The sequence below is a fragment of the Nerophis lumbriciformis genome, linkage group LG13 (assembly GCF_033978685.3).
Source record: "Nerophis lumbriciformis linkage group LG13, RoL_Nlum_v2.1, whole genome shotgun sequence".
In the NCBI taxonomy this organism is placed as follows: domain Eukaryota; kingdom Metazoa; phylum Chordata; class Actinopteri; order Syngnathiformes; family Syngnathidae; genus Nerophis; species Nerophis lumbriciformis.
Window position 1 is genome coordinate 18,323,550 of NC_084560.2, and position 27,191 is coordinate 18,350,740.

The following is a 27,191-nucleotide window of genomic DNA, read 5'->3' on the forward strand; positions in this document are numbered from 1 at the left end:
TGGAGTAAGTGGATAGGTCAACAGCACCCCTCACTGGAGTGTTTTAAAGGCGGCATCTGCTTTTTTAAATGCCTCACGTCACACAAACATCAAGCATTAAATGCAATTTACACGCTTTTCTTTGCATTGTATATATTTTTTCGTCTAACCTTTTACTTTTAGTAACTTATTATTACGTTGTGGAGATATTCAGAGCTCGTGAAAAACTGAGCAAGTCACATACAGGCAAAAAAAAAAATAGTGGATTAGGTTTATTTACTGAGTTTTTTATATACTGGCTGAATTACTGCGAGTGGTCATATCACTAAAAATAGATTTTTAACAACGACAACAGCCACAAATGACTCTGGTTGCCCCAAAGACATTTTTACTGGAACCAATAAAAGCTCCTTTCACCAAGAGGATAACAGGAAAAACTACTGGCTGATCTAGGTAACCATTGTAGACACCCCTTGGCTCAGTCATTGCTATATATCAAAATTAGGGGTGTGAAATTATCGCAATAATCGCGATCGATTCATAACAGTTATGTTTAGAGCATTATGTTTTTTAAACGTGTTAATCAAATTTTTTATTTTTAACATTACCGTCTTTGTATGTCACCTTCTCATTGTGCTTGACTGAAAGCAACAACACAACTGTCATGTGGCATAAAGATAATATGTAGCCGGTCCCAAAATGTATTTTGATACTTTTCGGTACTTTTCTATACTTTTCTAAATAAAGGGGACCACAAAAAAATTGCATTATTGGCTTTATTTTAACAAAAAATGTTACGGTACATCAAACATATGGTTCTTATTGCAAGTTTGTCCTTAAATAAAATAGTGAACATACTAGACAACTTGTCTTTTATTAGTAAGTAAACAAACAAAGGGTCCAAATTTAGCTGCTGACATATGCAGTAAAATATTGTGTTATTTATCATTCTAGTATTTTGTCAAAATTATTAAGGACAAGCTGTAGAAAATGAATTATTAATCTACTTGTTAATTTGCTGTTAATATCGGCTTACTTTCCATTTTAACATGTTCTATCTACACTTCTGTTAAAATGAAATAATCACTTATTCTTCTGTTGTTTGATACTTTACATTAATTTTGGATGATACCACAACTTTAGGTATCGATTCGATACCAAGTAGTTACAGGATCATACAATGGTCATATTTAAAGTCATCATGTGTCCAGGGACATATTTCCTGAGTTTATAAACATAATATACATTTTTTTAAAACGGAAAAATATTTTGTAATGCTAAAAAATATCGATGTTAATCATAGTAGTATCGACTAGATACGCTCCTGTACTTGGTATCATTACAGTGGATGTTAGGTGTAGAGCCACCAATGGCGTTTGTTTACATTCAAGTCATTAGCAGTGACGCTGGTGAGCTACGGTGTGTAGTGAAGCATGTTTAGCTATTCCTCGTCCTGCAGTGATAATGATACTTGTAAGAAACGTACTTTATTTGTCGCCATGGAGGCGAGGATTAGTGATTTAGAAGTAGCTAAAACACTGCAGACTGTGGCTGGACTTTAGCCGCTAGCTAGCTAGCCATGTCTTAAAGCACCTCTTCCCGAGGGCGTTTCAGTGTTATAACTTCACCTTTATCTTCAGTTTTTAAGCCAAAATGCGTCCATTCTCCCTTTTCTGTCTACACACTTTGTCTGCTTGTAAGTACTCAGTGATTGTGCGCTGTCGAACATGCTCCTCTGCTCGTGAAACCAGCAATGACACGACGTGATGACGACGTACTTTTTAGCGGCGGTATTGTACTGAATATTATTCATTAGTATCCCGGTACTATACTAATACGGGTATACCGTACAACCCTACACAAGACTGATGTTCAGGTTCAGGTTCAGTTTCAGTTTATTTCGAACATGCATACGATACGATGTAATGCATCACATATTTCCAGTTGTTTCATTACAGCACGTCCGAAAAGGAGTAGGAAGAAGCAGAGCTTATTTAATCCAACCCCTTTTTATATCATATAAATTTTGTCGTTTCCGTCTGTTAGAATAATTATGTATATATAATCACACAACTCTTATGCTTAAGGGCCGTTGCTATAGTTATTATCAATTGTGCTGAAGTTGTTATTTTTCTATCTGTGCAAAGCCAGTCTGGTATTAGTGTTTGTTTCCAGAATCGGCCTGCTGACTGCCAAGGCCGAACATCGAGTGCCGTGATGCAGACAGAGTAGAGACAGAGCGATAACACGAGTATCAACACATTTGCATTTCATTAATAGTTATATATTGTGTCTAACTGGAGCTGTCCAGATTACCCCCTTCCCTCAGCGACAGCTTCAGTGATGTAACCAGGGACCTCCCAAATAAATAGAGGAAGCACGTGGGCTGGACTTTAGAGCATAGTTTGGATCTGTAACTAGAGCACAGCCTAAAAAACTCCTCAATTGAGCAAAATTTAACTCTGTCTCTGCATGATTCTTTGCATCTTGTCTATTTAATAGATGTCATCAGTGTTTGCACCTGACACCGTCATAGATGATGAAAACTGGCAGATGATTACTGATGTCGGATATTAGCAGACCACCTGTGGTATTAGAATCAAGATCATTAGTAAAAATATTATCAATAAGTGTGGCGCTGTGTCCGGTTCCACCTCTGCTAATGCCGTATTGCTCCGTTGATGACTTGTTGTGATCATGGTTGCTGGCAGCGAAGTTAGCGGCTTCAAATAGTGGGGATATGATGAATCATATCTAACAAATAGTGTAATATATTCAAAATGTACTCAAAGACGTATCAGAAGAGTGTTTATGGTTTGTACACAATGTTTCTATTTTTTTTATCTATCTATTACATCACTTCCAGGTGTGTCTCTCTTGACCCATTAATACTATTATAAGACATCTGTGCATCAATATAGTGATATATCACATGTACGATGATGTGTACATCATTTTCAAAATGAGAGCACACTTGCATTGAGGAGAGTGTTTTAATCTCCCCTGCGTGGCATAAGGCGACGAAATGAAACCGAAAATCATACGTAAATAACTTTATGTTTTGTCGGTAAATAAGGTTAAAAAATTAGATAATGTTATGCATTGACTTATGAGTACTGTACATACAGTATGTGATTAACAGTCAGGAAAATCGCCATTTTCTCTGATCCGTCTTACAGAGTTTAACATGTAATTGTGACAAAAACAAACATTAACTCTTTAAATATGTCCTCTTAAACCACTCTTGGTGATTGATGAGTCGGTTTTATTTATTTTATATTAACTGAAGCAGAGGAACTGCTCAGATATTGTTCGGAGAAGTGTTGTTATGTTATTTTGATGTGTGTTAACTTTAACAACTTTATATGGACCTTATGTTTTATTCTAGTGAATAAAACTAAACGTATCTTGTTAAGTTGTCAGAATAATTGTATGTAAATTATTACAAAACTTGGTGTTGCCATGAGTTCCCGGCGAGAGGACAAAAGCTGTCTTTGATCTTACCAAGCAAAAGGCTTGTAAAACTCCAGTGTAGGATGGGAAACGACATGAAGGCGTCGGTTTCTTTGATCTATTGTAATCCACAGGAAGATCTGGTCTTGACCCGAGATCTACAAAGCGGAGAGGAAGCAGGACCTGACCCAAGCTCCAGGCATCTTTTCTTTGAACTGTTTTGTAACCAAGGGCGACGGCTGTTTACGACCCCCTGTCCTCTTAGAAACAGCTGTTGCCATATAATCAGGGAAAGTCCAAATAAAAGAGGAGGCGCGCAATCCTTTTGTCAGAGCGTGGTGGAAGACTGTACAAGAGTACAGCCCAGATGTTTCTCCTCATTGAGCTAAATTGAATCCTGTCTCTGTTTGATTCCTTGCTTCTTGTCTGTTTAATAGATGTCATCGGTGTTTGAACCTGACATAAGTTAATGATTTATATAAAAATACCTAATGTTGAAGGCATTTCTCAACATTCTTTAGGGCAGATTAAAAAAAGAGATTAATTAATTACAAATCATTATTAATTAATCGCTCATTTTTAATTGCTTGACAGCACTAATGAAAATATGAAATAAAATGTATACTTCTTTTGGATGCAGGGTCCCACTGGATGGCCAGATTCTGAGCCAAGCTCTGGGATAAAGAGCCTGCCATGGACCAGGCGTTGCCGTACTGTAATAGCAGCAGAGGGTCGGTCACAACTATTGATCATGTGATCTCTGAAGTGTTTTACAGGGGACATTAGTGCACAGGCAATCTGACCTCATTGACCCCAACTCCACGGCTCACAGAACACATGCCCCCAAAGTAGGCGGCGCTGCTTCTCCGGTAGTGAAAGGTCACGTTTCTGTAAGACCCAAAACAATATGACATCACGTGGGTGTCAAAGAACGATTTCCGGAACTTACGAGAAGAGGTGCACGGCATCTGCGTGGTGCTTAATGCTCTGCTGGCGGTACTTGGAGAAATCACGCAGCACTTCCAGCGGCCTCACGCTGATGGGAATGTGATCTTTGTCTGTCCAGGTCTCCAAAGCGACGAGCACCACGCGTGTTCGCAGCTGCTCTTTGAAGACCTGTCATTGATGTGGGCGGCAGACAGAAGCAACAGTAGAGGGACAGTGCAGTCTGGATTGTTAAGGAGGACAGAGAAGATCACACACTGGGGGCAAGGTGCCAATAAAAGCGTGTTAGTGCAAACAGCATGACAGGATAAGCCATCTAATTGACATATGAGGGCCAATAAAGATAAACCATGCTCAGAAAGATACCAGTGGACTATAGTTAGCATAGTGTGTTAGCACTAAGATAAGAACAGCATTATGTTGGAAGGTATTTGCTTGAATATCAAACCAATCGAACCAAAGCTTAACCTATTGTTACTATAACAATCTACAAGGTTTATATAGTTGGCTTCTCTTTCTTCCCCTCCATTTATCTGCTTTATTTTGTATTTTAAGTTATCATTACATATATGTATTGTTGCATTTGAACAATTGTATTGTTGATAATAGAGGTAATTATTGTTATTATTCATTATCAATAGTGATATTTCTATTGGTATTTGTATTGCTCCATTTGTAGTCTAATAATGTTCATTGTAATTTCTGTATTAATAATATTCATTTCACTAATTGCTTCTTTGCTATCACTTTTACCATCATATTTGTACATATCCTATTTGCTGATGTTGTTCTATTGTTGTTGTTGTAATTGTTGTCTTTGCTGTTGTTGTTGTCTCTCTGTCTTATCCCCTCTTGTCCCCACAATTTCCCCCTCTGTCTTCCTTTTTCTTTCTTTCTATCCCCTCTTTCTGCGGCCAGTCTGCACCAAATAATAATATAAATCCATTTAATAATGTCAAATAAAATAAGGCAACAAGAGAAATATCCCACACTTCTCTTTTGTAAAGTAAACTTGTACAGCCGATGTGGGCATCTACATCAACAATATGATTTGCATGAGTAGCTGGACAGGACACAAAAAAATAATAAAGAATATCGAACCAATCAAAATGTGCAGCAGAAGCGCACTTTTAATTTTGGCTCATCAATTTTGTTGCCTAATGAATATTTTATTGATTGAGTTGCCGTGGAGCAAAACATTAAACGTCAGTCTAAGTTTTGGTCATTTTTCTTTTCTTTTTTTTTCAAGAATGAAAATGTAAAAAATTAAAATGCTTTTCATTTAAAAATACAAAAAACAAAATGCAAAAAACAAGCGTTCTTTTGTTGGTGTCGAAGAGCTACAGCTAAAAAAAAACAATTTTTTTTAGGGCTGTCAAAATTTGAGAGTTAACTCATGTGATTAATCACAATAAATTGTGGCTTTCATAATGTACTCACTTAGATAAAACATTTAATTCAGTTTTTTGAACGTACAAACTTTTTTTTTACCTTAACCGCATGGTCAGTGATCAGATTATTGCATACGTCAGTAGAAAAATGAGTGAAGAGACACCAACTGGTATTCTCACTGGCAAATTTAATTTCGAAATACAGCCTGAAAGAACTTTAGATCAAAATGTTACTAAGTTTTGTGCAGATAAAGTAAAACATTTAAAAACGTTCATGGATGACATTTGACAATACATTTGCATTTGGGCATGAATATACTTTTCTTAAGCAAATGTTAATTATGCAAGCGAGTAACCAGCTGTGATTAATCAAGATTAATGCAAATTCTAAAATGTGATTAATCTGATTAAAACATTTTATCATTTGACATCCCTAATTTTTCAATTTCATTCAACAAAAATGTAAATCCCTAGTAAATAGAAACAGAAAAACATACCAAAAGTTTTTTTCACATTCTGACCCCCCCGTCTATAGATTTCTCTACACACATATGAGACATGGAGACAAAAAAAGATTTGATCATACACAATAAAACACTAAATAAATCCATCCATCTATTTTCTACCGCTTATTCCCTTTTTGGTCGTGGAGGGCGCTGGAGCCTATCTCAGCAACAATCGGGCGGAAGATACAGTATTTTGTTAATTACAGGCCAGTCTGCGATCTGTAAAATTGCCTTTTCCAGTATTTTGCCATAGAGTATGGCAAAATAACCGTTTTGGTCCGTTTTCCCTTTCTGTTTACTTGGGATTTGAAAATGTTTACTATAATAAATATAAAATGAAAATCAAACCGTTTTTTGTTTTTTTTACATTGAGTTATTGCTTCTCAATACCAAAAAAAGAAGAAGCTTTTTTAAATGTATTTAATTTTTTGTATTTTAAAATGAAATTCAAATAAACCGTAGACCATTGTTTCTCAATTTCCATCCATGAAAAGAAAATTAAATGACCAAAACATACACTTGCCATTAAAGATAGCGTTTTCAGGAACAAGCTAATGCTTTACATGACTGTAGTTTACATTTCAAACCATAGGGTGGCAGAACATCTCTTAAAAGTTGATTTGCAGACTAACCAAATTCATATTCCTAGATGATGATGTGCATGATGAAAGAATGTGAATATGTGTTTTTTTAATGGTTTATTACACATAATGCTATCAAAACGTTATTCAAACAGACTAGCAACAATGACTACAATATGCATGCCAGAAGGCAACTACGCTCCCCCACTGTTTTTTCTCAGATTCTGCAACGTGCTATGACTACCCTCTTAAGATATTTTTTAACACTGCAGTGGTTGAAATGTGCATTTTTAAAGGGAGTTTTATCATTTCCAATTGTCTGTGAGGCCGTGAATGTGTCTTGACTGGTGATTGGATGAGCGTGAGGAAGGCAATGTAAGGGTAGCAAGCTAGTACATTTTAGTATTGGAAAATAAAAACTTGGTATTGTAGAAAAAGTTTTAAAAAGTTATCAAACATAGAATGTTTTTATTTTAATTTTGACAATTTTAAGGCCTTTTGATCAGATAACGTCTCATTGTTTTAAATTAGTAAAATAACTCAAATGTATACTGATAAAAAAAAATATACATGTTGGGTATTTTTGTTCGGGGCAAAATTAGAGCAAAAAAAAAGTAAAAACAAATTTATGTGAAAGAGTTGGATTTTGAAATCTCAAATTTTAATAGGATGAAAACCCGCTTTGGAAAAATCGTGTATAATTGAATAAAACACCAAAATGTATGGCTAAAATACAAAAAATGTACGAACAGTAAAAAAAAAAGGCAGCTTTTGTCCCGTTAGGGTTAAAGACAATTAGAGTATATTGGTTCCATTTACTACTATATATTTACTGAAGTAACTTTTTATATAAATTGTACTTGTCACTAGTTTTAATGCAACATTCATTTTACTTTTACTTGAGTATTTTTTTGAAGAAGAAACGCCACTTTTACTCAGTCTCTACCGTCTCTTCACCAGCACCAAAAAACGCGAGCACATCACCCCAGTCCTGGCCTCACTCCACTGGCTCGCTGTCCGTCACTGCATTGATTTTAAATTACTTTTAATTGTTTTTAAATCCCTAAATGGTCTGGCCTCACAATACCTGACCAAGCTTCTGCATCATCATACCTTGTCTAGAGCTCTAAGGTCAGCTGACCAACTGCTGTTGGCGGTCCCCAGAACCAGGCTAAAGACCAGAGGGGACAAAGTCTTCTCCGAGCCTGGGGGTCTTCAAAACCCTTCTTAAGACCTATCTCTTCTCGCTGTCCTTTGACCTGAGCTGCGTCCACCCACTAAGCCACCATTTGTAGTCCCCCCCACCCACTTCACTTTAGTTTTTTTTTCAATTTGTCGCACTTTTATTATTTTATTTTTTTTGTTTGCAATTTTTTTACTTCTCATTTGAACTCTTTTACTGTATTGCTTTTGCACTATCTTGTTTAGCTCATTTATTATGTTCTTTGTTTGTTTTTGTTTTGTTTTTTGCTCTTTGCTTTTTGGCCTGCAAAGCACTTTGGTCCAATTTGAGAGTTGTTGTAAATGTGCTATATAAATAAAGTTGCCTTGCCTTGCCTTGCCTTGCCTTGCCTTGCCAGTTACATTGAGTTTCATTTCGATCACTACACACATTTATATCAGATGTATCGATAATCTATTGATTACTGCTTTCAAAGACGCCTAATTTGGTATGCTAGAGAGACTTCTTCGAGTGGATACCAATCCAACGTAAGTACTAGGTATGTTTGACTCCATTTCACCAATCAGAGCCCAGTAGTCACATGACCGCACTCCTACTACACAGTGTAAATAGTGACATGACGAGGTTAGATGAGGCAGCACCACTTCAATGTTTACTTAGGAACTACTCAAAAGAACAGCTATATCATACACTGTCATGTGTGTCAGGAGAAAGCCACATTGGAGTTTTTGAATGAGTCATTTTGGACCAGGAGTGTTTGTCTAACTGTCTGACCAGCAAACACATTCACTGAAAAACAACATTGGTCAAGGGGGAAAAGCTTACTCACAGCGTCCACAAGATTCACCACCGACTTGGCAAAATTCCTGGTGTACTGCTTGGTTTTGTGTCGTTTGTACTGCAACAACACGGAGAGGAGAACCAGGATGAATACGCATTGACATATTGAAATATCCTTGGTGAGTGTCACTGGTGAGACGAGTGATACAAATGTCAATGTGCTTATAGGCAGACATGAATACCTACCATGCTCTGGTCACTAACAATCATGATCTCCAAATATTTCATCTCCTCAAATACAGAGATCTGCAAAACAAAACCAGCCGACCCTGAGCAGGTACGTTCTGTTCTTTTCCACAAGTGTGCGATCCTAATATGCTTTTTGGGTCAAGATAAACAGCGAAACTATGCAAACACTTCATACAACCTTGACATCATTACATAACCATTTACGGGTGGGTGAAGGGGAAGTTTGTGGCGTCTCTTCAGAGAGATGAGATCAGACACTCACGGCTCGCTTTTTCCTGCGCTTCAGCCAGGACAAGTCACCGAGCGCCGAGAAGAGCTGCTCTTCCCCCACTACAAGCATAAACAACGGAGAACATTTTGATTTATGAATAATTTTGACATGTTTATTTATTATTGTGTCCACTGCATTGCATGGAAAGCTGTTTCTAATATTCTTATAATTCCTACAAGCAGGGCCGGGCTCAGGCTAAATTGGGGCCCTAGGCATTATAAGTTTGTGTCACACTTTTTTATTTATGTGAAATTATTTTAAAAACTATTTTTTTTAATTTAAAACTTGAATCTAATTTATTGCATGTTTTGCACTAAAATATTTCATTGGAGAGAACGTGTTCAATACAGTGGTACCTCAACTTAAGAATGCCCCAATTTAAGATTGTTTTGAGATAAGAGCTGTCTCTTATGCTTTAAGCTGCCAGCAAAGATTTGAGTTACAAACATAGCCGCCATTAGTTGGTGTAGCAAATGTGACAGTGAACCCTGTGAGATCCAACCAAAACATCTGGTCTTAATTGTTAGCATTAGCTTATAGCTAGAAATGGACACAACTTTGTTTTCCAATCATGGGAAGGAAGAAAGTGAGTGTAATGAACAATGCTAAGAAGGAGAAGTGGATAATATTCACTGACTTAAAAAAGCAGAATGAGTCTAACGCCAACCATGAATGATGAAATATTATCTAAACGGCATACATGTATCCATGAAAATAGGGAGAAGCTGCTGATAGTGTATTTGACGAAGAAGCAGCTGGAACGACATACCGTAGAAGTCCAGGTAAATGCTGTACATTATTATTACATTACTTCATAAAACTACTGTAGTTCTTAGTTGTACATTCTACTGTATTGTTTTATACAATATTTCTAATTATCTAAAATTTTGTTTTTCTTTTTTTAAAATGTGATGTTTTGGGGGGACAAGCAACAATTAAATTGATTTCAATTATTTTCAATGGGAAACGTTAATTTGAGATACAAATGTTTTGAGTTCAGAGTTCTGTCACAGAAACAATTAAGCTTGTAAGTTAAAGGGGAACTGCACTTTTTGGGGAATTGTTTCAATCACTCACGATCCTTATGTGAGACAAGCACGTATATATGTAGTTTTTTTTTAAATGAATTCCAACTCGAAAATAAATACAAGCAAAGGTCTGCTTACAATGGATTTAATGGGAGTCACTCTATTCTTCCTATAAAATGCTTAGGAATACAATCAAACTCCTCTATCAATGTTTTATATACAGTACATGATATAAGTATATATGTAAAGTAGTAACAGGCACATTCAGAATACTATGTAATATTTATGTATTTGGCTCATTTTAAGCATACAACGGCGCATTCATTAAAAAAATTAATCTTGACGTTCGCGTTTTCCTTCGACAACATCACTGATTACTCCTCACTACAGACATTATGAGAGCCAACAAACATAATAAAACATCACTTACTGTGCAGTGTCTGCTCTCACTGGGATGCCGACTGATGGGATGCTCATATATTTCCGTTTGGATCAAGAATGACTCATAATCCTTGCAAAGAAAAAAGGGGCATGGAACCAATCGTCTTTTTGTGTCTTTCTCGCCATTTCCGGGTCTAAATTGGCTGCCAAAGGTGACCAACTTGTTGAATTTTGTGTCCTCATCCTTCTACCATCAAGGTGAGAGGCATTAATTATGATGTACAATACACTTTCACGAGGACTGAGGCGATGCAGCAGCTCACCAACTGATGATGTCAACATAGCCACACAAGCTAGTTAGCTCTCTGTGATCACGGCGCCACTAAATAGCTTGTCTATGTTAGCGCTTATAAAAACAATATCATTATTACTTGGTTAATATTCAAGTCACAAAATGGAGAAGGAGTATAGTTAGCAGTTTTTGGATGTTTTTTAGAGGGCCTCCCATTGACTCCGTTGTAAGCGGACTTTACGTTTTAGAATGCATTAATACAATACATCTGCCTTTTTGTCTCTCATACTGATTGTAAACAATAGGCAATTCTAAAAAAATACAGTTCATGGTAAACTGCAATAATTTTTTTAGTGCAAAATTTAAAAAAATTATACTTAGAACTGAAAAATAAATGTATTGACCGTACTAAAATAACTTCAACTGGGATTGGAACTCAGTACCTTCTGCTTTATAAGACAATCACTTTTGCCCTGTGCCACAAGGACAACTAGGCCAGTGGGGGGAATTTGCTATGAAGTTCTAATCAGTGACAGACGAGGAAGCAGTAAGGGATAAGCATTCGGTTTCAAATGTTTTTTATACTGTTTTGTAGGTTCTCAATAGAGTAGAACATCTGGTTTGAACATTACAGCACTGCGAATTGTTTCTTGTGGCGTACACGTGTTGTTGACGTGTTTGTCACTCGGTATTGTGAAAGGGTGTGTCAGGCGAAGAGTCCTAAAAAACATGTTTTAGTACATGTAAACAATGTAGATGCATACCCGGCTCTCGTGAGTCATTTTTCCACTGAAGCGATGCACTTCTTCTGAGCTGATGAGGCCTTCCAGCTGCATACTGAGGGTGAGTCAAACAACTGTTATTTTAACAATAAATCTTGTATAAAAACTTGAATATGAATTTTACCCAACATTTAACTGGTCCAGGCAGTATGAACTTAATCTAAAACGGTACAATACTAAGACCTTACAGTTGACCCCTTTCAGTAGGGATGTGTATGGTTAGGATTTTATCGGTACAATACCCCTATAGATACCCCTTATCGATACCGGTATTTATCGGTACACTTATTGGTACTATATGTATTTTGTGGAAATAAAGATGTGAAAAAAATTCATTTTAATTAACATTTATATTAGCACAAATTAAAACATAACCATAACACCTCCAACATGATGCACTGTAACGTTTCAGAGCAGGGAAGTCTTTTATCAACACCTGTTTTTTAAGTCTAGTGTGTGAATGTGAGTGTGAATGTTGTCTGTCTATCTGTGTTGGCCCTGCGATGAGGCGGCGACTTGTCCAGGGTGTACACCGCTTTCCGCCCGAATGCAGCTGGGATAGGCTGCAGCCCCCCGCAACCCCCAGAGGAACAAGCGATAGAAAGTAGATGGATGGATGGAAACAAGTCAACTATGCGTGCAGTGCAAGGTGAAATCCAGTTATATCATATTCTTGTAAAGAGCACACATATCCATCACTCTGTTTCTATTCATTACATTTACACTCAGATGGAAATAATATTTGCATATGGCATACCTGTGCAAAGCACATACATTTACATAGTATATCATATCAAATATATTATATAAATCAATACAATCAATTAGCATGTAAATTGGGTATGCATTTTGTAACAATAGGAATTGTTATTTGTGTTTATGTTGCACACAGACGTATTTGAGTGACGGACCATAAGCCATATTAAGTGTTAACAGCTACCGATGTATATGTGTGTGTGTGTAGTGTGTATTACATTCATAAAGATTCAGTGAGCAAGTGTAATGCTCGATCGTCCAGTTTGTAGTCAAGAGACAGAAGGCACTGAAACACCATCCATCCATCCATCCATTTACCGCCGCTTATCCGAGTCCGGGTCGCGGGGGCAGCAGTCTTACCAGAAATGCCCAGACTTCCTGTCCCCGGCCACCTCTTCTAGTTCTACAGGGGGGATACCGAGGCGTTCTCAGGCCAGCTGTGAGACATAGTCCCTCCAACGTGTCTGCCCCAAGGTCTCCTCCCGGCTGGACATGCCCAAAACACCTCACAAGGGAGGCATCCGTAGTAGAAGCAGCGGCTCTACTCTGAGTCTCTCCCGGATGACTGAGCTTCTCACCCTATCTCTGAGGGTGATCCTAGACATCCTGCGGAGGACACTAATTTCTGCCGCTTGTATTTGCGACCTTGTCCTTTCGGTCATTACCCAAAGTTCATGACCGTAGGTGAGGGTAGGAACGACCTGTATATCGAGAGCTTCGCCTTCTGGCTCAGCTCCTTCTTCACCACAACAGACCGGTGCAGTGACTGCATCACTGCAGACCCCGCACCAATCCGTCTGTCAATCTTGCGTTCTATACTTCCCTCACTCATGAACAAGACACAGAGATACTTGAACTCCTCCACTTGAGGCAGAACTTCACTCCCGACCCCGAGGGGTGAAGTCCACCCTTTTCCGACTCAATACATACATGTTTCACTTTTTTCAGTGGATTAATATTGGCCTGTGGATTAATGGATCGCTATGAGGACGGTTGATAAAACGATGTCGTAACTCGTGAGTAGAGTGCGCTCACTTCAAACTGACACAGCCTGCGTGATTTTGAGGAACTTTTGAGGAGGAAATATTGTTTGTTACAACCTTTTGTGTGGTGTTGCTCCCTTATTCGTCATTATTCCGAGCTGACTTCAATGTGTAGCAGCGGCAGCTGAACTTAATGTAACAACTTGTTATAATTATGTCAGTCAGCTGGAACAAAAAAAAGACAGATAGCAGTATCCTTAGTCCAGAATCTTCCCGGTCTTCAATTATTTTTTTTTTTTTTTTTTTTTTTTTTTTTTTTTTTTTTTTTTTTTTTTTTTTTTTTTTTTTTTATGTCCTGTCCAGCTTCTCAGGCAAATCATATAGTTGATGTAGATGCCCATGTCGGCTGTTCAGATTTACTTTACAAAAGAGAAGTGTAGGATACTTCTCTTGTTGCCTTATTTGTATTTGACTTTATTAAATGTATTTATATTATCATTTAGTGCAGCCGGGCCGGAGCAGGAGGGGATAGAAAGAGAAAAAAAAAGAAGACAGAGGGGGAAATTGTGGGGACAAGAGGGGGATTAGACAGAGAGACAAAAACAACAACAGCAAACAACAACAACAACAACAATAGAGCAACATCAGCAAATATGACATGTACAAATATGATGGTAAAAGTAATAGCAAATAAGCAGTTAGCGAAAAATAAAAAATAATACAGAAATGACAATGAGCATTATTACACTACAAATGGATCAATACAAATACCAATAGAAATAGCGCTATTGATAATGAACAATACCAATAATTTACCTTTATTATCAACAATACAGTTGTTTAAATGCAACAATACATATACGTAATGATAACTTGAGATACGAAAGAATGCAGAAAAAATGGAGGGGGAGAAAGAGAAGCAACCTACATTAACCTTGTAGATTGTTATAGTCACAATAGGTTAAGCTTTGTCAGTGTGCCATGTGTTACACCCAGTTTACCCTAGGGCAACAACGTTAATATATGTTTGATGAAACGTGATTATGTGCATGAGTGTAAGTATGCATATGTACTTGTATATGTACAGAATGTGTATATGTGTTTGTACAATGAATGTATATGTACAGAATGTGTATATGTGTTTGTACAGTGAATGTATATGTACAGTATGTGTATGTGTATGTTTGTATATTGAATGTGCGTGTGGATGTACGAACATTAGGTAGGTAAATATGTACTGTATTTGTGTATGTATGTGGGAGCGTAGGTACCTATGTACGTATGTGAGCATACGTGAATTTGCATGTACAATACATTCGACTCCCAGAGTGCGTGGGAGCCAGAGCACGGCCCCATCACCCCCGAGAGCCCAACCCACAAACAGGAGGCGTGGTGCCCAGGGAACCAGGGACCACCGCCCCCACGCAGCCAAGCCGGCCAGCGACAGGAACCCCAGAGCCCGACCCACCGTACCGCCCACAAGGGCCAGCAGCAGGCCGCAGACAGACGCACCCGGCGGAGGACAGGGCACGAGAAAAGCAGGGGACAGCCAGACCCCAAGCCAGCGAGAGACCACACCCCACACGGGCAGAAAGGCGAGACGCCCCGCCCGAAGGACCCAGAGACTCCCCGCAACCGGACGGGAAGACCGCCCCCGCCCCACCGGCAACCGGGCCCCCACGAGCCCACCCCCCACCCCCGGAGAGCGCGGCGAGGCCAGCCCCCGGCCACCCCACCCAAACCGGCCGCCGCAGGACCACCAAGGCACAGGGCCACGGGAACCACCCACCCCACCCGCAGGGACCCCAACGATGGAGATGGAACAACCAGCAACCGCCCCGCCGAGCCCCCCCCCTGAGGGAGGGGAAAAATTAAAAAATAATATTAATAAAATATATTTTAAAAATAAATTAAATAAATAAATTAATTAATTAATTAATTAATTAAAAAAAAAAAGAATTAAAAGAAGATCACAGACATGCTGACAAACAAGGTCACTACCCCAGCAACTGGCCGACTCGCAGCACCTCGGAATACCTTGCAGCACCAAGCTACCACAATAGACGCAGGGACTAGGCCCAACAGGCCCCAACCAAGACGGGCACCCGGAAGGGATGGACAGCGGGACCCAGGAGCTCCAGACACGCAGTTCGGATGCAGTAGCCTGAGGCGTCGACCCCCGTCTGACAGGCAGGCCCAGAGCGTACCCCCAGAAATATACATACATACATACATACACACATACACACATACACGTATACATACCCACACATACACATATATACATATACATACACATATGTACACATACACATATATAAACATACATACATACACACACATATACATACATATACACAGTTCGTCAGCCCCGACAGCCATCACGCGCGCGCGCTGCCACCAGTCACAACATCAGCCACACCCCTGCACCAGACCCAGCAGCCACGGGCGCCCACACCACAAACAAACGGCAGCAGAAACAGCAGCCGCAATAACCCCAGACAGCCAGCACCAGCCAATCAAATTAAAGCGATCAAAGAAAAACTGCGACCAGCAACCACACGCCACCAGGGCCACGGAGACCAGCCGGCGCCAGCCCGCCGGTCAGCCCGAACGCCAACACGCAAACAAGAGACACCAACAACCCCCCCAACCAAAAGGCCCCCCACCCCAACCCAAACCCGCACAAACACACCACCGCCCAAACAACCGGGACACAGCATCCAGACCAGACACGGGGGCTGCGCCGCCACCACACCAAGTCACCAACAGAGACCCCACAGCGCAAGGTCGGGCCACACGGGCACGGACCCCATCCAACAGGAAGTGAGACCCGCGCGACGCCACACACAAATAAATAATAAGATTAAAAAAAAATGAAATAAAATAAAAATAAAAAAATAAAATAAAAAATAAAATTTAAAAAATAAAATAAAATAAAAATGAGTAATAATAAAAATAAAAATAATAAATACATTAAAAATTAAAAATATATATATAACAATAATAAATGAATAAAAGCCTGGCAGGCCACCAGACCGCAGTCCCCGCCGGCCGACGAGGCAATGAGGGGTGCGCCGAACCCCAAACCCCCCATGCATGTGTACAAGGCCCCCAGAGTGTCTACTGTGTAGTTAAAATTAGGAGGTCAGCCGTTACAGCCGACCTCCAGTCCCTATTGATGTGTGTACTGTAGCGTGAGTGAGATATGTATGCTTGTGGGAACTAATAATGCGATTAAAATTGGGGGACATCAAGGTCATGGTGGGTCCCAACCAAACCAAGCCCCCCAAATCCTAAGTGTCTAATATGCAGCTAAGATTGAGGGATGGACGAGCAGGGGACAAGAAAGGAGGACTGGAGCCCCATTGGAGGCATCCTCAACCCCCCGCCATGCCTCCCCGCAGGACAATCCCCAAAGTCCTATATATGTGTGACTGTGTGCGCTATAAGTAGGAGGAGTAGAGGGCCCGGACATCCCCCCAGTCCACGCGGCCGACAACCAGGAACTACGGCCAGGAGGCCGCCACCCCCCGCCACAGCCCGTGACCCACACCAGACCTCTTTGACGTGACGCCACGCGAGCCCCTCCCCCCGCCAAACAAAGCCAGCCCCCGCCCGCCCCAACCCAACCCTGCAGAGCCCATACCGGCAACCAAACGCAGAGAAACCGCACAGCCCCCACGCCCAATGCAACACCGCATCCCGGCCATCCACACAGCAACGTGCCCATACGAGTCCCGGCCAGGGGAAGGAGCCCCCCAACGGGGGAAGAAGCCAATGCATCCCGTCCGCCTGCCAGCCCCCAAACCAGCCGGCAAGCCAACGCCAGCCATCCCCACAACCCCACAAGCGCACAGACACCAGCCACAGTCCCCCAACCACTCCAACCCAACACAGCGATGCCAACCGCTGGTATCACCGCAGCAACCATCACCACCACCGCCCGTCCGCAGCGTAAACACCCGCGGCCGCCGAAACCAAAACAAAAAAAGCGACCGACCCCGTAAACCACAACAACGCACACCCCCGGCTACCACCGAGGCCACCAACCCACCTACCCCAACTCATCCACAGCCAGGCCAATTGAGCCACCGGACATCCACACCCATGCACACACCTACACATTCATATACACATACATACACACATACATATATGCATATACATATACATACACATACACACATTTCCACACGTATGCATATACATATAAACATACACATCCACACATATATACACATTAATACACCCACACACATATACATAAGCCCACATATACACAAACACATACATACACAACACACACAAAAAATAAATAAATAAATAAAATAAAATTAAAAAAAATAAAATAAAATAAAAAAAAAAAAAAATAATAAAAAATTAAAAAAAAATAAACCCTTTAAATAAAATAAAATAAATAAAAATAAACAAGAGGCCTGGTCGCCAACAGTGCCCAACGCCACCAAACCCCGCAGCCCCTCCCGCACGTCCAGGCCCCCCCCGCCCACCACCCACCAGGCATCCCATCCGGCAAAAAGCCATAAGGGCCCAGCCCTGCGTCCACAGCCGGCATGCCACGGCACCTCAGCAGACCCGGCGCCGCGATCAGCAATACACACCGGGGCAGCGACACATACATATGTACCTACATACATACACACAGATTTCACCATACATATATACAAACGTACACACACCCACATACACGCGTACCCATATATAATTTAACAGAATAAGTTAAATATATTAAATAGATTAAAAATTAAAAAAAATAAATAAATAAATAATAATAATAATAATAATAATAATAATAATAATAATATATATATATATATATATATATATATATACATACATACACACATACATATATATATATACACATACATACACATACATATATACATACATACATACATACATTCATACATACATACATATATACATACATACATATACATACATACACATACATACATACATATATATATATATATATACACATAAAATAAATTAAAATAAATAAATAAAATTAATAAAAAAATAAGGGCAGAGTAAAACACAGGAGGGGGACTCCCGCAGGGCAGTCGGGCAGCACCGCCGGGGCCCCAACAAGGGAGGCAAGCAGTCCCCCCAACCCGGCACCAGGCAGGCCCGCACAGCCGCAGCGCAGGGCGACCCCGGGCAGACCCCGCCCCGCGCCCCAGGGGAAGGAGGAAGCCCACGGACAACCGGAGCCAGCGGGGCACGAGCCGACCCCCGCCCGACAGCGGCAAGACCCCAGCCCCACGGGCGCAACCCCCCGCCCAACCACCCACGGGAGGGACAGCCCCCCCAACCAACCCAAGGCGGCCGCCCACAGCCCCACCCGCACCCCAACACCCGCCTAGGCACCTCCACCCACCCCCAGCCACCAGACCACCCACGGATCGGCCCGCCAGGCCGGAACCAGGAAACACACCCCAGGCCCCCCGACCCCGCAGCACACGGCCCCCCCGGCACCCAGGACCCCCCACCCACGGAGCAAGACCCCCGGGACAGAGCCCCAGCCCCGGCCCCCAAGGGAGTCAGGTCAGAAAATTAATTAGCGGTGCCCAAAGAGATCGGAATTCTGTCAGTTGTTGGTTTGATTCAGCAGACATTCTTTCCATAACTACATAATCTAATAAAATGTTTTTGTAAAGGTTTATACATAAATTATTTTTTGATTTCCAATTTATGAGAATAGTTTTCTTGGCGATGCCCAACGCATTTATAAGGAGGTATGTTTTGTTTATATCAAGATCAGTTGCGGAGAGATCACCCAACAGGCAGAGTGCGGGGGAGATGGGAATAGGAATCTCTAACGCTAATGATAGGTTCTCGCACACTCCAATTAAGAACCGGTACCAAAATCACATTATTCAATTTTGTCTGGATTCCATTTCAGTTAGCCAGTCTCAAACTCTGTGATTTTAATTAATGGACACACTTCCAAAGACATAATTTTCCTTAAACGGCCTTGGGACAGCGTGATTTGGTTGGTAGAGCGGCCGTGCCAGCAACTTGCAAATTCATACAATTTGAGAACCGAAGCAAATTGTTGCGGAAACTTGGAAGGTAGAACTGTGCGACGTTACGAGACTTCCATTCCACCACTAGTCAGCATAAAAAAATTAACTGTGTTTTGCTTTTGTATTTTTGTTACACTTACAGTCAACCCTTGTTTATCGCTGTTAATTGTTTTCAGGCCTAACTGCGATTGATGGATTTCCGTGACGTAGGAATTATTCAATATAAATCAAATATTTTCATAACTAACCTAATGTCATGGCCCAGGCGGATCCCAATGCACATTCATCTGTGCGCTGCGCTGAGCGCACCTTCAACCGCGCATCTTAAAGTGCGCACTTGCGCACGCCACTCCGGCTGCAGCAGGCGGCTGCAATCAATCTGCAATCATTCAGCACTCAACACACCTGTCCCTGATGAGCTCCCTGGGATCTTAAGCCAGAGCAAACCTGCGTTCCGGGCCAGAACGTAGCGACCTGTTCCCGTACAGTAAGCCGACATCTCTAGCTCTATGCGCACTCTCTCTCTCTGTGTCTCTCCCCCCCTTCATTTGTCTTGTGTTCCTCGTCGCCACCCAGCAGCATTCCTTCGTTTCCTGGTCACGAGCTGTGTGTCTAGTCTCCCCCGTGTTCCCTCTGGCTGCCTCTTTGGATCTCGACCTTCCGGCTGGACACGGACTTATAACGCATCGCTCTTGCCCCTGACCTCCTGCCTGTCTCTGGACCTCCGAGCCTGCCTTGCCCTCTTGGACTTCTGCACCTCGCTCAACACTCCCGGTAACACTCAACATATAATCACTACACATAGTCGCACACATACACATTTCGGGTTAGTTTCACACTTCATAATATTGTATATAAATAATAAATAGAGCTAAAACAACGTCCCTGCATTCTGTGCCGTCTTCTTCCCCAGCTGTACCGTAACACCTAACTAACTAACCTGTTGCTGACTTTCTAAATATCTTTTTCAATATTATGAAAGCCCTCTAGATCAACACAATTTAGTCACCTTTACACTCTTTTAATCCAATACAGTAATGCTGCCTGAGGCTGAGCCAATCAGTGGCCATGATGCTAAACAGCGTGCTATGATTGGGTTGGTCTCCTCAAGTGGCCACTACTACTGTAGTGTTGATATTTTTAGTTTACTTAGCTGTTTATATGCTTGAAAATGATTAATTAAATGTTTTGAATAATAAAAACATTTCCGCAAGACAGTATTTGAATCGTGTGGTGGCAAGAGACGCTTATTTCAGTAGATATTTATTATGCATCCTCATTCATTATTTAGGTTATGAGAGGTTTGTTGTTTTGATGGATTACTACTATTAAAGTAGTTAACTTATTTTTACATTTGTATGGCCATTAAACTCTGAATTTGACCAGTTTTTTAAAGAATGGGTTGCATTCCAGTGTAATCAGAAAGAAAAATGTATGTCTGACACTGAGGTGTTTACCTTTAAAGGTGTGTCCAACCTTGTCCTCTTGGCTCCTCTGTTTCCCAAAACAGGCCTCTTATTCCTTCCTGCTTCCTTTCTTTTTATTACAGGAACCAGGGGTTAATTCCTCTACTTCCGTTCCTGAAATTTGACCTTCTCGTTCTCTTCTCTACCAATTTTTGCCGTCAAATTCTAGTCATTGCGTATTCATAAGACGTCAGAGAGGTAAATAGCCACTGACCCTGGACAGAAAACTGTCAAACATGCGCATGATCCATCAAAAGGGTATTGTTGAAACTATTTTTTCATTCCTCCGGCAAAGATGACGCATTTAACTTGTTTCTGCTGTTACTGTAAATAAGCAAGTACTGCACAAAAGTCTTAGGTCACCATTAGATTTATTGTGTCATTTAGCTTTGTTAAAATAGCAAAACAGTAAATCGTAGGACAGACATAGTTGGCAGGATAATGAAAATAGAGAAATATGATTACCTCAAAACTCAGAAGAGTGTTGGCTCATACACCAATAAATGTATATATATATATATATATATATATATATATATATATATATATATATATATATATATATATATATATATATATATTTTTTTTTTTTTTTTTTTTTTTTTTTTTTTTATTTACAGTATCTGGATAAAGGTACGCAAACAAATAGAAAATAACATTTCTGGGAGAAATTGCGTTGGAATGCTGAAAAGCCGACGCCAAACTGAAACACTAAAAGTGAGCATGCTTGCCAGATGGCATTAAGTAGTAAAAAAATATGACTAATAGGTGCATAACAATAATAATAATAATGTGTGAAAGGAGTTCAAAAAAAGGTAGCATGGTAATGTTAGCGTGCGTCAATTACCAAAATATGTCTCTAAAATGTATACCTGTAAAATTTGCTAAAAATCCATCATGCAGATGTTTGCATGGGTCAAGTAACACAATATGTGACTCTGAGGTGTATACTAAAAAAGTTTGCATGCATCGAGTACTAAAATATATGACTCTGGGCCACAATGCTAACATTAGCATGTTAACCTTCCAAATATAGTGTGTTAGCAATTTACTAACATTAGTATGGAGCATTTTGACTTTGGAACAGTTTGAATTGGTTGAGAAATGTAGTATGTGTGGAAGTATGAAAAATTGCCCATTCATTTTCACTGGGAAATGCAGGAATTTTTTGAACTTTGAAAACGAATTTGAATGTTCAGGATGAGTCTAATGGTTTGAACCGATTGGGAAATGTGAGAAATATGGATTTTTGGAAAATTGACATTCATTGCCTGTAACAGAATTGTACATACACCACAACAGACCGGTGCAGTGACTGCATCACTGCAGACGCCGCACCAATCCGTCTGTCAATCTCGCGTTCTATACTTCCCTCACTCATGAACAAGACACCGAGATACTTGAACTCCTCCACTTGAGGCAGAACTTCACTCCAGGTTTTTTGGTTTTAAAATGCTGGCAATAATGTTGTGCCATGTGACTGTATCAAACGAGAACTTGGAGTACTCCTGTTAGTGTATTTTCTTCTGGCGCTAATGAATGAGCCAATGCTCTGTCGATGTCTGCAACCCATCGTAATCTGCAACCCACCATTACTGAGCATGCGCTTCATTATTTGTGAGATATTTTACATCAGTAAACGCTCCAAACTAATACAAAAATGTCCACTGCAGAGAACACTGCTTCTCAGGAAGTAAAAAGTTGAAATACTCTTAACTGAATATTGTTGCTTTCCAGTAGTTACACTGGAAGTTTACATTGTCAGTTTCAAGACACTCAACTGGGGATAGGTGATATTGCCTAAAATCTATTTTGTGATGTACATTGCAGGGTATGTAAAGGATAATTGAACCATTTCAAAACAAATAGGGTGTTAAAAAATGATTAAAAAGGTTTAAAATGCTGATGCTGATACTTGAAATTTTCAAGATCATTGAGTGACTAAATTTTTGATCACAAATACAATCAGACAAAATCACAGGATAGCGGTGTACCAATTTTAATTAAATATTTAAATGATTTCCTACTCTGATTTAAATCATCTGTTTTTTTACCTTAAATCCCTCCTGTGTCCATGGATTTGTCTGAGTTTGTAAACAATGACAAAAACGGCAAAAATGATGATACAAAAATAATGATCTAAAACATTTAAGATTCGACGATAAACTCATACTGTACTTTGTATGGTTACTGTCAATATTTGTATCAATCCGCCCAACTATGTTTACATTCAAAATCTGTAGCTTAGCAGTTAGCATAGCTAAAAGTATCCTCCTACAGTGTGTAGTGTAGCATGTTTAGCTACTCCTTGTCCTCCAGTGATGACACTTGTAAGAAACGTAGTTTATTTGCCATAATGGAGGCGAGGACTCCTGACTTTGAAGCAGCTTTGCACTGTGGAGAGATATTAGCTGCTCGCTCGTTAGCAACAATGCTAAATTGTGTTGAGGGCACGATCATTCACTTGTCTCTGTCATAGCTAGAATGTATCATCAACATGCATTATCACAATATACCAATAGTATTTAAAGCTCTATCGTCAGCCAAATATATGTTGTTGTTTAGTTTTTTTTAATATTGGCATATTACTTGAAACACTGCATGTTCCTGCACCATTTTTTGCACTTATTTTTTGTAATATTGAATATGATTAGAACATTTGAGCATTTTGTAGGTCTTCAATTAGTGCTTATCCCTACTGTTCTTGTCACTTCATTTTACACGTTATGGCAGTATTCTTTTCCTTTTTTGTGACAATACCGCCATAATACCGCATCGTACGTGGCCTTAATACCGTGATGATATCGTACTGGGAAATTTTGATATCGTTACAGCCCTACTGACTATTATTCTCAGTGAACCAGGGAGTAGCCGGTTAACTAACAAATCTGAAAATATGGCAATCCATCAAAAAAAACAAAAAAAACACTTTTGCTTTGAGTTTACGTGGTGATTCTCGCATTGCTAAATCACATTTAATAATGGTTATGATAATGTTCTCTTGAGATTTTTTGTAATGGTCAAGGCTGGAATAGAAGCGGAAAAATAAAATATGAGATACATATTTAGTAGGGCAGTGAATCGATTATAATTCGATTTGCATCTTGGGGGTAACGATTCGATTTAGGATTGATTTTTTGATTCAAAATCAATACTTTGGGTGTCAGTTGTGAAGTGAAGTGAATTATATTTGTATATAGCGCTTTTCTCCAGAGACTCAGAGCTTTACATAGTTCAGTTCAGTTCAGTTTTAGTTTATTTCAAACATGCATACGATACAATGTAATGCATCACATATTTCCAGTTGTTTCATTACAGCACGTCCGAAAAGGAGTAGGATGAAGTAGAGCTTATTTAATCCTACCCCTTTTCATATCCATCCATCCATTTTCTACCGCTTGTCCCTTTCGGGGTTGCGGGGGGCGCTGGAGCCTATCTCTGCTGCATTCGGGCGAAGGCGGTGTACACCCGGGACAAGTCGCCACCTCATCACAGGGCCAACACAGATAGACAGACAACATTCACACTCACATTCACACACTAGGGACCATTTAGTGTTGCCAATCAACCTATCCCCAGACAGTGAATAAATAAATAATAAATAAATAAATATACCGTAAGTAAGTAAACAAATATTAAATGCATACTGTAAATAATCATTATCTAATTTTCTTTAAAGGTTCAAGATGTTCATCATAATTGTTATTCTTTTTACCTTGTGAACACGTGTAGTTTGAACAGTCTCTTAAACTGAATTTTATTGTTGCTATGTTTCATTTCCTTGCTTAATCCATTCCATAAATGAATTCCACATACGGATATGCTAAAGGTTTTAAGTGTTGTACGTGCATACCTTTTTTTTTTTAATTCGATTTTCCTCTAAGGTATTATTTCTCCTCTTTTGTTGAGATGTTGGATGTACATTTTTACACAATATTGATTATTTCCTCTTTTGTCACACATTTGAGGAACCTAGAGTTGGGATTTCTGTCTATTGTTTCATTGAAGTCCTCAACTGATTCGGGATCTGGAATCTTTTCCTCCAGATTTGGTCGGTTGTTCACAAAGTACTTATTGAAGCTTTTTACTACTTCATTCATATTGACATTTTTTACATTTCCATCTGAGAAGTACTTCGGATAATCCTTAGCACCATTTGTCAATAAAGCTACTTAGGATACCCTATGTTGCTCTCATATTGTTTTTGTTCCGATCCTATAATACGTACGCGTTCGTAGTATGCCAGTTAGCTTGTTCTTATACGATTTGTACTTTTGTTATAAATGTTCTATATAATATATTCTTCTTGTTGCAAGCATTTTTCAGTCTTTTTTCATCCATGGCTGATTGCTTTGCTTTTGCTTTTTACTAAGTTGTTTCAATGGACAATGTGTGTCATAAAGCATCTCAAAAGTATAAAAAAATTACCATATGCATCATCTACAACCTTTTTTACTTATACATTGTCCCAACTATGATTTCTCAGATCATTCTTTTCTACCGCTTGTCCCTCGAAGGGTTGCGGGGGTGCTGGAACCCATCCCAGCTGCATTCGGGCAGAAAGCTTAGGGTTCAAGAAGTCAATGTTGAAGTCTCCTCACAAGAAAGTAATTTTTTGACTGATTGCAGTAAAAGTTGCCTTAATCCAGTTCTCAAACGTATCAATGTTCTGACTTAGGTGATCTATATATACAACTGATCAGTTGTGTCTTTAAGCTACATTTAAACCAGTGTGGGTGGCACTGGGAGCAGGTGGGTAGAATGTCTTGCCCAAAAACAAAACAGCAGTGACTCGGATAGCTGAAGCAGGAATTGAACCTGGAACCCTCAAGTTGCTGGCATGGCCGCTCTACCAACCGAGCCACGCCGCACCAGTACTATGATGAACTACATCCCTCCATAAAATACATAAACAACGCTGATAAATTTCCATATTACTTAAAAGAAAACGTGTTCTGTTTAATAAAAGTCTACCCAAACCTTTAAATAAAGTCAAATACAAATAAGGCAACTGTCATGGCCAGGGTGCATTGGAATGCGTCCTCATCATTGCGCTCTGCGTGTCACACCTCGGGACAAGCCCACGGCCGCGCACATCCAGGGACGCGCTGCGCACATCCAGGGACGCGCCGCGCGCGTCTCCGCCCTGCTGCAGCCGCCAGCTGTAATCATTCACCGGCAATCAGCACACCTGCCTGTAATGAAGGAGCTGCCTTCATAAGCCTACACAACTTAGCATGCCGGGGCCGGAATATAGTCTCCTGTACCGTAAGCCGATACCCAGCTTTATGCTCCCTTTCTGTCCTGATCTCTGTGCTTTCCCTGTGTTGATTGTCGTGTCCTCCCTCACCCCGCAGTTCCCTGTGTGCATCCCCGAGTCACGCTGTGTGTCGTGCTCCTGGATCTTCCCTGTCTTCCTCGCGCTCCCTGGTTCTCGATTCCTCGCTCGCCCCGGACTACGACGACTCGCTCCTGCCTCTCGACCACGCTTCCGTCCCTGGACACCCTGCCTGCCTTGCCCTTTTCTGACAGCGCCGCTCCTCTCAACACGCACCTCCAACATTACGGTAAAACGCCCCAGTTAAATACTACACATAGTCTTACACCATAAACACTCTTGGATTTTGTCACACTCCATTTCCATAGTTCGTATATTTAGTATTGTTTGATTATATATATTTGGACTATATATATAATAAATATTTGGACATTACTGCCCTCTGGTGTCTTGCCGTCACCTTCCTCAGTTAATCCATAACAGCAACAAGAGAAGTATGCCACATTTGTCTTTTCTAGAGCAAATCTGTACAGCAGATATGGGCATCTACATCAACATTATGATTTGCCTGAGTGGCTGGACAGGTTAGATGAATAACTGAATATTTTTATTAGTTTTTTTAATGGATATTCCATTCTTTTGACCTCGATTAAGAATCGTTACAAATAAGCATTGCAAATTCATTCGAAAGTCGACATTTTGTTTGACACCCCTAATATTTAGTGAATAACTTACAATTGAATGAGTCTGTTGTAGCGGCTCCATTACATACACATGGGCTCCATCGTCAAACATCCCACTGCCGGGCAAACAGAAGAAAAAGGAGAGAGG

The 27,191-nt window shown here is 40.2% G+C and overlaps 1 protein-coding gene across 5 annotated transcripts in view; it reads right to left on the reverse strand.

The window, feature by feature from the left end:
- adam23b (ADAM metallopeptidase domain 23b) overlaps positions 1–27,191 on the reverse strand; it is a 117,735-nt gene that overhangs the window by 25,549 nt on the left and 64,995 nt on the right. For all 5 annotated transcript variants that reach the window (XM_061971566.1, XM_061971567.1, XM_061971568.1 and 2 more), the window contains 8 exons: positions 27,096–27,159; positions 11,804–11,876; positions 9,330–9,397; positions 9,065–9,124; positions 8,868–8,936; positions 4,382–4,548; positions 4,236–4,320; positions 4,058–4,145 (listed from right to left, as the gene is read on the reverse strand). In XM_061971566.1, coding sequence (XP_061827550.1) covers positions 4,058–4,145; positions 4,236–4,320; positions 4,382–4,548; positions 8,868–8,936; positions 9,065–9,124; positions 9,330–9,397; positions 11,804–11,876; positions 27,096–27,159 — 674 coding nt within the window. The remainder of the gene's footprint in view (positions 1–4,057; positions 4,146–4,235; positions 4,321–4,381; positions 4,549–8,867; positions 8,937–9,064; positions 9,125–9,329; positions 9,398–11,803; positions 11,877–27,095; positions 27,160–27,191) is intronic.